At 35.3% G+C, this 13,577-nt stretch overlaps 8 protein-coding genes and 2 pseudogenes across 10 annotated transcripts, besides 1 other annotated feature; 6 read left to right on the top strand and 4 right to left on the bottom strand.

Moving 5' to 3' along the window:
* Positions 1–155: 155 nt before the first annotated feature.
* Positions 156–1,077, bottom strand: TVAGG3_0148720 (pantothenate kinase protein; the record flags this gene model as incomplete). Its single annotated transcript, XM_001313006.2, has 1 exon — positions 187–1,077. One exon carries the CDS (start codon positions 1,075–1,077, stop codon positions 187–189), a length of 891 nt encoding a protein of 296 aa, XP_001313007.1.
* An 876-nt stretch (positions 1,078–1,953) lies between these two features.
* Positions 1,954–2,830, top strand: TVAGG3_0148710 (protein of unknown function, DUF4106 family; the record flags this gene model as incomplete). Its single annotated transcript, XM_051224559.1, has 1 exon — positions 1,954–2,830. A coding segment is annotated over one exon (877 nt), but the record flags the coding sequence as incomplete, so codon positions are not given.
* A 1,261-nt stretch (positions 2,831–4,091) lies between these two features.
* Positions 4,092–13,577: part of a mobile genetic element that runs on past the window's edge.
* On the top strand, positions 5,171–5,628 carry TVAGG3_0148700 (uncharacterized protein; the record flags this gene model as incomplete). Its single annotated transcript, XM_051224558.1, has 1 exon — positions 5,171–5,628. A coding segment is annotated over one exon (458 nt), but the record flags the coding sequence as incomplete, so codon positions are not given.
* TVAGG3_0148690 (uncharacterized protein) lies at positions 6,670–7,089 on the bottom strand (the record flags this gene model as incomplete). The annotated part of the gene is made up of 1 exon (XM_051224557.1): positions 6,670–7,089. One exon carries the CDS (start codon positions 7,087–7,089, stop codon positions 6,670–6,672), a length of 420 nt encoding a protein of 139 aa, XP_051109543.1.
* On the top strand, positions 7,153–7,689 carry TVAGG3_0148680 (protein of unknown function, DUF4106 family; the record flags this gene model as incomplete). Its single annotated transcript, XM_051224556.1, has 1 exon — positions 7,153–7,689. One exon carries the CDS (start codon positions 7,153–7,155, stop codon positions 7,687–7,689), a length of 537 nt encoding a protein of 178 aa, XP_051109542.1.
* Positions 7,694–8,500, top strand: TVAGG3_0148670 (uncharacterized protein; the record flags this gene model as incomplete). Its single annotated transcript, XM_051224555.1, has 1 exon — positions 7,694–8,500. One exon carries the CDS (start codon positions 7,694–7,696, stop codon positions 8,498–8,500), a length of 807 nt encoding a protein of 268 aa, XP_051109541.1.
* Positions 8,769–9,764, top strand: TVAGG3_0148660 (annotated as a pseudogene). The gene has a single exon. A coding segment is annotated over exon 1 (996 nt).
* Positions 9,803–10,220, top strand: TVAGG3_0148650 (annotated as a pseudogene). Its single transcript has one exon. A coding segment is annotated over exon 1 (418 nt).
* Positions 10,237–10,682, bottom strand: TVAGG3_0148640 (uncharacterized protein; the record flags this gene model as incomplete). The annotated part of the gene is made up of 1 exon (XM_051224554.1): positions 10,237–10,682. A coding segment is annotated over one exon (446 nt), but the record flags the coding sequence as incomplete, so codon positions are not given.
* Positions 12,483–13,123, bottom strand: TVAGG3_0148630 (KilA, N-terminal/APSES-type HTH, DNA-binding family; the record flags this gene model as incomplete). The annotated part of the gene is made up of 1 exon (XM_051224553.1): positions 12,483–13,123. A coding segment is annotated over one exon (641 nt), but the record flags the coding sequence as incomplete, so codon positions are not given.

Below are 13,577 nucleotides of genomic sequence, written 5' to 3'. Positions count from 1 at the left end.
TCCATTTTCTTCAAATTTTTTCATAACAATTGAATTGTTATGAAGAAGATGCAATCATAAGTTCTATTTTACTTATTTATATGCGAAACCAATCCGAAATTATTGAATTAATTTATGAAATATTATAGATAGTAAAAAATATTAATTTGATAACAGATAGTTTTAGATTTTATCAGACTTAATAAGTCATTTGAGATCAAATGCTTTAAGTGCAGCACCAATAGCACCTGCATATTTGTGATTTTCTGGGAAAACAAGAGACAAAATTTTATCAAATAAAGATGCAGCTTTGTAAAGTGATTCTGGAATATTTCCTTCCATAGAAAGGAAACCACCAACAAAAACAAGGCAGTTGACGTTCTCAAAACGGCCAACAGCTGATGCTCCTCGAGAAATTGAATAGCAAATTGCTTGTAAGAGTGATGCTGCAATGTCTTCTTTCGGTGCTGTTTTATTTTCAATTGATGCTTTGGCAAATGATGAAGCAGTGACATCCGCTCTCAGAGTATTGCCGTAATTTTGACCATAAATATCTGAAACGAGTAAGTCTAATGTAGAGGCATTTCCGACGCTTGCTAATCGGATGAGTTCGTCAAAATCATTTACTTGAATTAATAAATTTGAAAGACCCATTAAAGATCCACCTCCTAATGGGGATCCTCCTACATGTCTAACTGTATTGTCTTGTGATAAATATGAAAATGATACGCCTGTACCCATAGATATAACAATACAGGGCGTGAAATTCTGAATATCTGGACCGAGAACACGAACATTACTTCTATCCTTGAGTAAATGAAGTGCCCCGAAAGCTTGAGTACTTAATTCATCAACTTTAACTGGCTTTGGGTTAAGAGTTTCAAAGAACTCTCTAAATTTCACGGATCCACCACCAGTTATGCATATCTTTTCGATGTCCTCAGGGATTTGTTCGATCTGAAGTTTACCTGATTCGTCAGATTTGAAGAAGTTCTTTATATCTTCTATTTTGGTTGGTATGTACATGAGTTTTTTGTTTCCATCTTTTCCAATAAAGCATATCTTTGTAAAGGATCCACCAAGATCAACACCAAGCATGGCCGAATATTGAAGATTTTGTAAATAAAAATTTTTCAATCCTCAGAAAATCAATCATCAATTAGAACGTTTTACTGCTGTGGTGCTATTGAATAATAAATATTTACGAACATGATTTTCTTTGGTCAATTCAAAAAGATTCAATATTTTAATTCAAAATTGTGTGCATTGAAAGCCGAGATTTTGACAAATACAAAATGTAAATGATTATGCAACGTAACAATTTAGGAACTGTAGAAGAATTAATTAAAAAAAAAAAAAAAAAAAAAAGGGAATGGGGCCTCCAGGCACTTCGTGCCCTCTAGCCCCGAAGATGTTTAGTATGCAATGAGGTATAAAATGAGTTTTTTTTGGGTGAAGGGGGCTTCCCAGGCACTTCGTGCCTTCTAGCCCTAAAAATTTTTGAAAGTCGTTGTCGTTGACTTTTCGGTAGAGGACTCAAAATAGTATAACTATGTCCGGACAAGTAAGGGTCTATCGTCGCTACAGAAAAGTTACGGGCGTTCCAAGGAAGTATACTTTGAGAGACTCTTTAGAAACTTTAGACGTTTTACATAACCATCCATGCTTTTACTTTACATCCGATAAAAGTGGTTTGGAAACCGTTATGAGATGGTTAGAGGACATACATGACTATGAGTTTAGATACGATAAGATAGAATATGAGAGAGGTCCTATAAACCGGAGAAAAGTGTCATATAAACATCTGTCAAAAGCCTCTTTTTACTTCACTTAAAATGCCACGTAAGACGTAAGAATATACGTAAGAGGAAGAGAGCATTGAAACATCCAATAGTAAAACTAACACCACAACAACAGTTGCAACAACAAATGCTGAATGACCCCACTATGTTGCAACAAATGTCAAGCAATCCTATGCTTTTAAACCGAGTTTTTGGTGCACAGAGTGGAGGTTTAAGAGCGGCACTTTTAGCGAAAATGGCAGGCTATGGTGGAGCTGCAGACGGAACAGCCTATAACCCTCAAAGTCAAATGAATTTGAGTTCACTCAAAAATCAAATAGCAGATGTCAAAAAGTCAAACATAGACATACAGAAGCAAATAAGTGAAAACGAAAAGAAACTAGAATATGACAGACAGACAAAGAAACTAAATGAGTTAAACGTAGAGAAAAAGAAGAAAGAAGAACAACTGAAAGAACTAAGTACAGAGCAATATGCAAAAAAAGTGTCAGAAAAAGCAGCAGAAGTAGCAAAAATGGAACAAGATGTTGTAAATTTGAAAAACCATACTACTCAATATAAAGTACTGAAAGATGAAGAGATAAAACAAAAAGCCCTGAAGACATATATGGATAGCGATGAGTATAAAAAAGAAGTTGAAGCAAATGTAAAGGCAGAAAAACTTTTACAGTTGCAAAACCAAACCGTACAGTATGAAAACTTAGCACAAGAAAGTAAAAATGACGACGCGGCTATGCAAAAGGCAATGAAAAGCGCAGAATATATAAAAGCTAACAATGACTGGTTAGATGCCCAAGCCAACGCTAAAGCAGCCCAGCTTATAGGGTCAATAAGGACAAAAATACAAGCGGATGAAGACAGTTCAAATGAAGCTTTAATGAATGCTGACTTTAAGAACGCCTTCGAAGCTCTTCATAGTAAGGTGAAACTAGTGAACGACTTCTCATCTGGAAAGAAACTGAAGTCTGAAGGTTTCGACAAAGAGTTAAAAGAAGTAGCACAAAATATGACGAAAATAACAGATGCAGCAACGAGACAGGCAGTTCAAAGTGCCTATGACGCCGTTAGAGCAACTGTTGTGGAAAGTCAAGAAAAAGAGTTACAACAGACCAAAACAGACCTAGTAAATGCTTTCTTAAAAACGAAAAGTCAGGTAGGACATTACGCTGCAGATGGAACATATGTGCCAGCTGGTGGAACATATATACCAGCTGTTGGAATTTATATACCACCAAACCCTCCAAGAGAAGCACCTGCACCAGGACTACCTAAAACATTTACATCGTCACATGGACACAGACACAGGCATGCACCAAAACCAACACAACAACAACCACAACCAGCACAACAACAACAACAACCAACACAACAACAACCAGCACAGCAACCACCTCCACAACCAACACAACAACCACCTCCACAACCAGCACAACAACAACCAGCACAGCAACCACAAACAGAACAAGGAAACCAAGAATTCTTAAAAAGGCTTAAGGAAGACTATGGTTACCCAGATAGTATTGACTTTAGTGACAGATATAAAGAAGCTATTAGAAAGTTCAAGGGAGGAAATACTGACCCGAACCTATTTAGCTTTATGGTTCAGCACCAAATGGGATATAATTTCAAACCTGGAAAATACAAGCTCGCTAAGGGATATGATTTAATAGCATATCATCCAAATGACATGACTGAATTTACTCCGAGATATTTGATGTCAGAGCTAAATGACAATTCAACTCCCGTCATGAAACGCGTAAAAAATAGAGACGGAACGAAAGAAGAAAGGTTTATGAGTCCGGATGACTTAGAAAGGGAACTTGTTAAAAACGGTCTCGGAATATATGAAATGCCAGCAGATGAGGTACAAGAAACTCCACAGGAAGAAGTTCAGATACAACCAGACATGGAAGAAATAGTTCAGCAACAACAGCTAGAAGAGCTGAAGGAAACGAACAAGTCCTCCTTTGGAAACTAACTTCACAGAACTAGATGAAGATTTGGAACAGCCGAAAAATCTTGACCCTCAACAAGAGTATGAGGTGAATATGGAATCTTTCCAAGAGTCTAAAAAAAATTCGGCTGACATAGTAGAAGAATATCGAAAAATGTTTGCCGACATACAAAAGACTCCAACACAGATGAAAATATTCAGCATAGAATGGAAGTACTGAAAGAAAATGTACGCAAATACAACAACCCTTTTTACTTACGAGCATTTAACGTTCAATCTTTGGATGAACTCGGTGAAAATAAAAGGTTAAATTTCAACAAACATATAGAAATGAAACATTGTTTAAAGTTCATTCAGAACCTAACCAAGATGGAAACAAACCTACTTTTGTTTCTGCAGACTATGGAACTACAATGAGATGGGGTCATAAAGCTAATCCGGATAGGTGGTTCATAAACTTACAACCACAATTCCAAGAAGTTGTAGACGCAATGGAAGTGAATGGTGAACCAGATATAGCTGGTATTTTAAGCGCGGCTTTAATGCCATTGAAAGATATGAAAGATGCAGATATTTTGGACCAGTATGAAATGAACATGGCTGATGGAAATATAACACCTGACGTTCTAAAACATTTATCTCAAAGAACTACACAGAACCATAGAGATGGTATATTTGGTGAAGAGTTTAGAAAGAAAGTTAGGGAGGGAGAAGGAAGAGAACCTATTGTACATGACCTTGCAAACGAAAGTTTGCAAAATGTCATAAAAACTTACTTTGCAGACAATGAACTGAGAAGGGATGAATATTTAAGAAAACTCAAATGGACAGTACCAAATGAAATGTTAGTATTGAAAAACATGTTCCTTGACAAAATAAAACCAACTACAGAAATAAATGACGCAAGACTGAAACATTGGGTAAAAGCTTTCCCATTCACAAAAGATATTGTTGGTAACATGGAAAGAAAACCAGAATGGCTACAAAAACATATATTTGGAAACGAGCTTATTCCATATGGACAGGCTCTGTTTGAAGAGCTTGAACCGGAAACTCAGGAAAGAGTCATGCAAACAATACGCGAAGACTCAAATACAAACTTATGACAAACTCTTTCTAGGATATAGGTTACCTGAGATGGGCGACCAGAGCCCAAAGGCAAAAAGGACATGGGAAATTTACAACATACTAGGTGAACATGAGGCAAAGATGCAACAACTTGAAGCAGAGGGCAAGTTACAAAAAGCGACACCAAAGAAGAAGAGAAGAGTAGAACAAAGTGAAAGTAGTGAAGAAGTAACTTCATCTAGTGAAAGTAGTGGCAATGAAGGAAAAAGAAGAGTTAAAAACTCAGTCAGGAAGAAAGTAAAGCTTGGTCGAGTGGGTTCTATTATGATATATAAATCCAACTATTCTATATTTTTACCCATATGAAATGTACGCCGCTCAGAATATAACGCCAACAGTTTTGGATGCCATGAATGGAAATGTTTCCGAATGGTATAACGAATGCGACAATGCCATTAGAAGGTCAGAAATAGTTCCTGGAACTTACGAATATACAACTGCTGTTTCTTATGGAAACGTAGGTGAGTTTGGAGAAGGTTCTTCAACAACAGTAGATATTGCTTGCGACAGGTTTCATATAATTTCTATTGACAACTCATTCTTATACGTGGAACAAGACATTGAAATAAAACCTTCTGCCAAGTTGTCTGACAAGAAAGGTTGCAATGGAATTTTCTATGTCGGATACCAATATGCTCCAGAAGTTTTCATGGGATATAAGATATATTCTAACTCTGACTTAGTTCAAACAGTAACATGGGCAAACTATGAATGGTTCGCTTTGAGAAACTCAGTACAACCACAAGCTAGAGAACAAACAGACCAGTATGCAACTATTGAGAAAATAAGAAGACTTGACCCTAACGTTCCAGGAGTTTATGTTAACCTTTCTGGTTCAGATGGAAATGCTGTCACTAAAGTAAAACTGAAACTTAGAGTTCCTTTGTCATCTTTCCTCATCTTCAGGTTTTTAAGATACTTGCCAAACTGGGCAGGAAAAATTTCTATCGAACTTACTCCAAGCAAAAATAACTTAGTCATTGCACCAACACAAGACCCATTCACTCTTACAGACGTAAAGGGAGCAAATCAAACGTCATTCGCCGACTTTTGCAAAGACAAAGTTGACTTAGACTTTGGTTTCTCAAACCTCAACACTGAAGTAAACTATTATTTCAATGCTGCTGGAACTGCTTGGGACCAGTTAGTTTTCACATGCGAAAAATTTGAATGCAAGAGAATAGAAAGCAGACTTGCAGTCTATATGTTGGACCCAGATATTTCAAATGCTTTAGCTGCCAAATATATTGCAGTTCCACTTATGTTCCCTATACACCAAATATCTGTCAAAGACTTTGCAGGTGAAGTTGGAAACCAAAGTGCTGACCCAGGTGCAAGAACAGATATTGCTTTAACAACTGCAATGAAACATGCAGATACTATGTTTGTACTGTTCAGACGAACTATAAATGACTATTCTTGTTTCTACAACCCCGGTATTAAATATCATATAAACATAGATGGCAAATATTATCCAAGAGAAGAATATTCTACAGTTGAAGATATGAGGTCATACAACTTGACATTAGATGCTATGAACTTTAACAACAACTTCACAACAACCATTAACCCTGAAATGCAAAGTTCTATTATGCCATATGTGAAAGTATGGACTCATGCAGGAGGTCAAAAAACTCAATATACAAATAGAGACCGTTCAAACTTTTGGCTTGGCATTCCATTTGCTGACTCAGAAGACTTTATGGGTGGTATTTCAACTGTTGGTACAGTTCAAATACAATATACTGGTGACAGAGACGGTCCAGATGAACTGAAAGCAAAGAAGTTTACAAAAAATAGCACTTTTCACGGAAGATGCTCTTTTGAAGATTCGTTCGATGAAACCTGCTGGAGCTCCTCAGATTGGCATAACGACAGCTTCCATCGAGCAGATTTTGGCAGCAGGTCAGTAAGTTGTTCTTGAACTGACTTCTCTCCGTCAAATATTGACAGTACGCCAGTTTTGACATAAAATTGTATTATAAACTTTCCTTTAGAAATATCTGTAAGTTTTGTTGTTATATTTTTGTCAACGTCAAGAACTTTCACCATTTCGGTTATACCAACTTTCTTTGCTTTATGAAAATATTTTGGTTCAGCAAAGACTGCTATTCTATAACATTTTCCATTGTTTGTGTAAAGAACTATTCTGTCAATGTATTTGTATTGTTTGTGAGTATAAACTTTGTTCTGCTTCAATTCGAAGAGATACTCAAATACGTCCATATTTTTATTTGAAGTAAAATGTCATTTCCGAAAAATAGAAGCGTAAGTGTTTCAAAAGGTTTAATGGCGGTGGCAGATGTGAAGTTAAATTCACCAACTCAAACAAACAGTCAAAGTGTTATTGTCAATGTCAAAGAAAGAGATGTTGAAATGGGGAAACCATACGAAGACGAAAATGGTATAACAATAGTTCCTGTAAAAGAACAACCAACATACCCTGAAGTTAGCAGAGACTTAAGTTCTGTTGCAGATATTCGAAATGACTACCAACAACTTAAAGACAAACTTCAAACTCAGGAGAAGATTTGTCAAGCTTTAGGTATAATGTTAAACTTGGTCGAACACAACCCTGTAAAAGTGAACTCATATGTCATTGCACCTCATGAAGTTTTGAAAGAACTATTGAAACTTTTGACAGAGGCAGACGATATAAACATCAAAGAAATAGAACCCGACATTGCTTGCTGTGGTGTTTCATATAATGTCATTGACAAGATATACGTTATGAAAGGAGGTGAGACGTTGAACTTAAAATATAGTTTCCCAGACGTTATAAAAATATTTGACGACCACAACATTTCATTAAAATTTAGTTGCTAAGTAAATGGCAGAAGACATAGTGGTTTATACTATTACGACTAAAAACCCTGAGTCATATAATTCTATAACAACAAACTTACAAAGTCCTCAAGGACGATATTGTAAACTAACCTTAAACACAATGACGACTAAAGCCTGTTTTGCTCTTTTGACACCAGAAGACTTTGTTGTTGTGAATGGTAAAAAATACTTCTTTGAAGATACTTACTCAGATATACCACCAACAGGTTTTGTTGACTTATTTAATACTTTAAGGACGGATGTAACATGTGCTGCAACTAGAGCAGGTTTCATTATGTTTGGATGTCCGACTGAGTTTAGTATAAACGATATGAGCTATAATACAAAACTTATATCTGGTTTTTACTACCAACAGTTTCCTATAACAGGAAAAGGTGTCATACAAGGAATGTCTGTTCCATTGACTTTAAGTACACCTATTTTATATATTGTTTCAAACTTAGGTTCAAAGTGTTATTCGAATGTCGACAGAAACTACTATGACCAAAAGATACTCATGCGTATAAACAACACATTCTCTGCTGGTTTGCCTATTGTTCATTCGAATGCAGAGTTTTCAGCTTTAGTAAACTCAAACACTTTAGCAAACATAAACTTAACCTTAGTCGACGCAAACTTTGTTCCTGTAAAACTTTTATGTCCTATGTATTTGTCAATGACGGCAGAAAGTTTCGAATTGGAAGATGCAACTGGTGAAAGTATTGTACTACAAGAACAACTTCAACAACAAATAGCTCAAGAACAACAAATGCAACAAATGGAACAAATGCAACAACAAAGTCAAGAATAAAAAAAATATTTTTTTTTATTTTTATAAAAATGTACAGAATAGATGTTTCAGATTTTTATGACTTCCAAGCGTTCAGAAATATGTGTCCATTTCGAGACTATAACAAAGCAGTCGAGAATTTGAAACGTTTAGTCATTTATGTCGACTCTGCCCCAGAATGTTATGTCATGAAAGAATGGGATGTTGTCTTTAACAAACCAAGAGCGACAATAGTTTCAGAACAAGAATGTAACAGAAACTTAAGAAAATAAAAGTCGTACAAGTTGGTATGAAGATGTTAGATGCTTGGGATATCTTATTGTCAAAACTTGAAGATTTTTCAGTTCGTGGTATAAAGTTCTATACACCATTCTCCAAACTTCTATTCTATCTTCACTGGATATAAATACGAACAAGTAGAATGGAAAGAAAATGTTATAGAAGCTTGGTTAGACCATGTCAAAGAAATTATATGCAATGGAAACGAAAGAGTCTATGAGTATATCTTATGTTGGTTTGCAAACATCTTACAACATCCAAGTGCTAAAAATGAAACTGCTCTCATCATAATTGGAAAACAAGGAACAGGTAAGAACACTTTCTTTACAGATATTTTGTGCAAACTGTTAGAGGTTATTCGAACCCGAATATGACAAACTTAGAAAACATCTGTGGCAAATTTAACTCTTCAATAGAGAATATGAAACTTATAGTATGTAACGAACTTCAAAGTATAGATACAACAAAAGTTTTGAACTCAGATGCTTTGAAGAGTCTTATAACAGACAAAGTTGGAGTTGTTGAAAGAAAATATAAAGACCAAAGAGTTTGTGAAAATGTTGCAAACTTCGTCATGGTTTCAAACAATGCTGTTCCGATGAAGTTAGAAAGTTCTGACAGAAGATATGTAGTTGTCAGAACGTCAGATTCTCATATGCAAGATACAGAATATTTTGACGACTTAGCAGAAACTTTGACATCTGACTTTTACAACCACTTGTTCTCATATTTCATGACATTAGATATTTCTAAGTTCAATCCAAGACAAATTCCACATACCGAAGAGAGACAAACATTGTTAGAAGCAAACAAGAGTGTATATGAACTGTTCATAGATGAAACTGACTTTGAGTGTTTAGATGAAAGGTCATTGTACGATTCGTATAAACAGTATTGTCAAGAGTATGGTTATATGACAGCGTCTAAATGAACATTCTTGGCAAATGTCAAAAGTCTTTTAGACGTACAGAATGGTGTATATACAAAGAAAAATTTTTCTGAGTAAATTTTAAAAAAAAATATTTTTTTTATCCGATAGAAAAGATGGAAAATTCATCTCAGTAAACAAGTACATGTCAGGACTTAAAGAAGAACTAGACCCATTCACATATTTGAATGTTTACTTCTACCATTTTGAAAAGTCTACATTTGACAAAGTTTGGAACATCGAACCGGTTAAGTTTGCTATTGTGACTAAAAATGGTGCGAAATTTGAAGACTTAGACATAGAAGGTTTGTTAACAGTCAAAGAAAGTTTTGACAGAAGGTTTTCAAACCTTAAAGAAGGCAAAGCATACAAACTTGTTATACCTTATGAACCAAAGAAAGCAGACGACTATGAATATTATGAGTCTAAGTTGTAGAAGTTCAAGGTAAATTGGGTAAAAAGATTTTAGAGTCTAAGCCGGTGTTTGCTCCTAAAGAGGAAGAGAACATTGACATTGACCCAGAAATGTTCTAAAAATAAAATTTTATTTTTACATGTCAAATTTCTTTTCTCTGGCTCTGGTTCTTTCTTCTCTTCTTCTACTTTCTTTTCTTTCTTTTCTCTCTTCTTCTTTTCTGGTGGAGTTATGTCAAACTTCTCAGAACCATATTTTTGTAAAAGTTCTTTGTCCTTTAATAGCTCTTCTATTCTGTTTTCTATTTCATCTTCAAGAACAGCGCATGTGTCTTCTTTGCATTCTAAGAAGTTTTGTTGGACTTCATCTCTCCAAGAGGCGTCATCTCTGTCAACAAGTCTGTCATTGACAAATTTTAAGACTGCTCTGCTTAATGTTTTATGGTTCTTGTCATATTCCCAGAAACAGAACTTTAGAACAAATTCACCTTTCTTGTTTACACTATGTAAGATTTTATGGTCTACAGATGTTTTGCTGTCGAAAAGCTTGTCTCGAATATAGATGGCGAAATCGCTAGACATTTTCTAAAAGATAAAAGTTTTAATTTTTCTAAAAATATGTTAGAAAAAAAGTTTGCTGACATTGACAAAAAATTTGAGAATGTTTTAAATAAGAAAAGAGGAAGTTGGAAAATGCTCAGATAAAACCATACATGACAAGTTCTTATTTGCTCAGAATGGTATAACAGGTCTAATTGCACCACCTGGGTCGGGTAAGACTTTCACTTATCTTAAAATGGCTGCACAACAACAAGAACTAGATGAGAAGAACCCATTCTATGAGTTAGTAGTCATTTGTAGTACTTCGGTCAATTTGACCAAACCGTCAATTCGTTCAAAGATATTATAAAAAAGTCAAAACTAGTATGTATAAAAGACTCTGAGTTGTTGATTGGATAAAGAAGTACCAAAGAAGGTTTTGAAGTACAATGCTATAAATGAGTATGTCAATTCTAAGTTTAAAGACCCAAATGAGGAAATGCAGAGAATATTAGAGAAGAAACACTTCAGAAACAAACAGAAAGAGATAGAATACATTTCGAAGAAATTGCAATCTTACGATTGGAAGACTTACCCTCATAGATGTCTTCTTATCTTAGATGATTTCGCCTCTCATCCTTTGTTAAAGAATAGAGAACAAGACATGTGTCGAATTCTTAAGAAGCTCAGACACTTTAACATCTCTGTTGTCATTTGTGTACAGACAGCAAAGAGTTTAAGTAAGGATGTAAAGAGAATACTTACTGACATTGTACTTTTCCCCGGATTGTCCGAAGACGATTTCATGGAACTTATGAAAGAGTCCATGGCAGGTAAGTTTGACAGACATGAACTATGGGAGAGGTACAAAGTCATACAAGACCCTCATACTTCTTTCAGAATTCATATCTACGCAAACAAAGTTCAAATTGTAAAAAGTCAAGCGTAAAAAATGTAAGTGTTGAGTCTTAGTCTGTTGTGGTGCTGGGGCTTTCGGTTCTTCTGGCTTTGGAATGGACTCGGTTGGTGGTACGTCGGACATTCGTTTGTGTCCTGTCGGAAGGAAGAACTCGGAATGCCAGAAGGAAAAATTTTTCCTGTTGGAAGGAAGAACTTTTCCTGTCGGAAAGAAAAACTTTTCCTGTCGGAAAGAAAAACTTTTCCTGTCGGAAAGAAAAACTTTTCCTGTCGGAAAGAAAAACTTTTCCTGTCGGAAAGAAAAATTTTTCCTGTCGGAAAGAAAAATTTTTCCTGAAGGTCGGCCAAAAAGTTCTCAATTTTCGAAAATTTGAATGGTTTACGGACGGACAACTGGAAAAATTTTTCCTGTTGGAAAGAAAAATTTTTCCTGTCGGAAAGAAAAACTTTTCCTGTCGGAAAGAAAAACTTTTCCTGTCGGAAAGAAAAACTTTTCCTGTCGGAAAGAAAAACTTTTCCTGTTGGAAGGAAGAACTTTTCCTGTTGGAAGGAAGAACTTTTCCTGTTGGAAGGAAGAACTTTTCCTGTTGGAAAGAAAAACTTTTCCTGTCGGAAAGAAAAACTTTTCCTGTCGGAAGGAAGGACTCGGAATGCCAGAAGGACTCGGACAAGACAATTTACCTTATAGAGCTACCTGAGCCATCTTTGGTGTCAAGCTTGAAAAATAAATGGTTCATCTACTCTGCTTGTTTGAAGTTGTCAAAATACTCTGTTATTTTTTCTTTCAGTAGCGGTAAATCTTCTTTGAAGGTAAGTATTGTACAACCTTTCATATCATAGTGTGTTTGAGGTAACGTATCTTGAACTATTTGTTTAACATCTTCATTCGGTGTCATTGAAATCGGTAAGTTTTCGCGATAGAACCAATTTCTGTCAGATTTGTAAATCTTAGCAAGGTCGTAAAAGCTTTTGTTGTTTCTTCTGACTAAATGCAACATAACCATATCTCTGTCTTCTTCATTTTCCATCTCTTCAGTATAAATCATATACTTATAGTTCTTTTCCTTACCTTTTGGTACCGAACGTGGTATTCTTTTCTGTATGTTTTTGTCTTTTGCTTCAATGACTTCATCTTTTGCTTGAAGTTTCTTTTCCATCTCTTCACGTTCTTGTCTATGAATTTCATCTAACATCATGAAAATATAACAAGCGTAACGAGGTGAAGCCCACATTGCAACAGCATTTACAAGAAGTCTATGTACATACCAACCTCTCAAACCATTTGGCAAATTTTGACGATTTTCGTACGGAATCTCGACCCTCGGTTTTCCGAGGGTCGCAAACATATGAGGAAATTCTTCTAAAAGTTCTTTTGTCTGTTGGTTTTCAAACCAATGATATGCTTGCTTTGTAGAACGAAGAGCATTCAAAATACTTTGCATTTGGTACATGTCATCTTTGACCGAACGAATGAGACGTAACTGTTTGTTATACTGAACCCACTCGTATTCTTCATTTATATCTTCATGAACGATAGCAGTTGTTGTGTTCTCTGTTGTTGTCATTACTGTCTTTACATACAAAATAAAAAAATAAAAAAAAATAAAATTAGCGTTATTTTCTATCTTGTATAAAAGACCAAAAATAAACGCTTTACATGTATTTTTCAGCAACTTCGTCAAATAATTTTATAGCACTATCTATCTCATCTACTTCAAACGTTTCTTTACCTTTCATGGGAGCACCATACATTTTCTCAAACTTTTCAAGTAGTTCTGTTTCTGCAGCTCTCATATCGTTAACGAACACAACCTTAACTCTATTGACTGTACTGTCATATCTTTTAGTTATATTAAATGTTCTTCCTATCTTATATCTCTTTGTATTGAAGTCCTTCGGTTTCTGAACGATATAAAGTAAGCCTTCACTGCAACGTTCAGTATCGAATGAACCATATGTTATGAAATTATATCCAACAACTGGGTCAATCCAGAACAAAACTATTGGTATAAGACTTTT

Source organism: Trichomonas vaginalis, chromosome IV (genome assembly GCF_026262505.1).
Source record: "Trichomonas vaginalis G3 chromosome IV, whole genome shotgun sequence".
Taxonomy (NCBI): Eukaryota; Parabasalia; order Trichomonadida; family Trichomonadidae; genus Trichomonas; species Trichomonas vaginalis.
The sequence above is the reverse complement of the archived record's forward strand: the minus strand, read 5'-3'. Positions and strand labels throughout refer to the sequence as shown.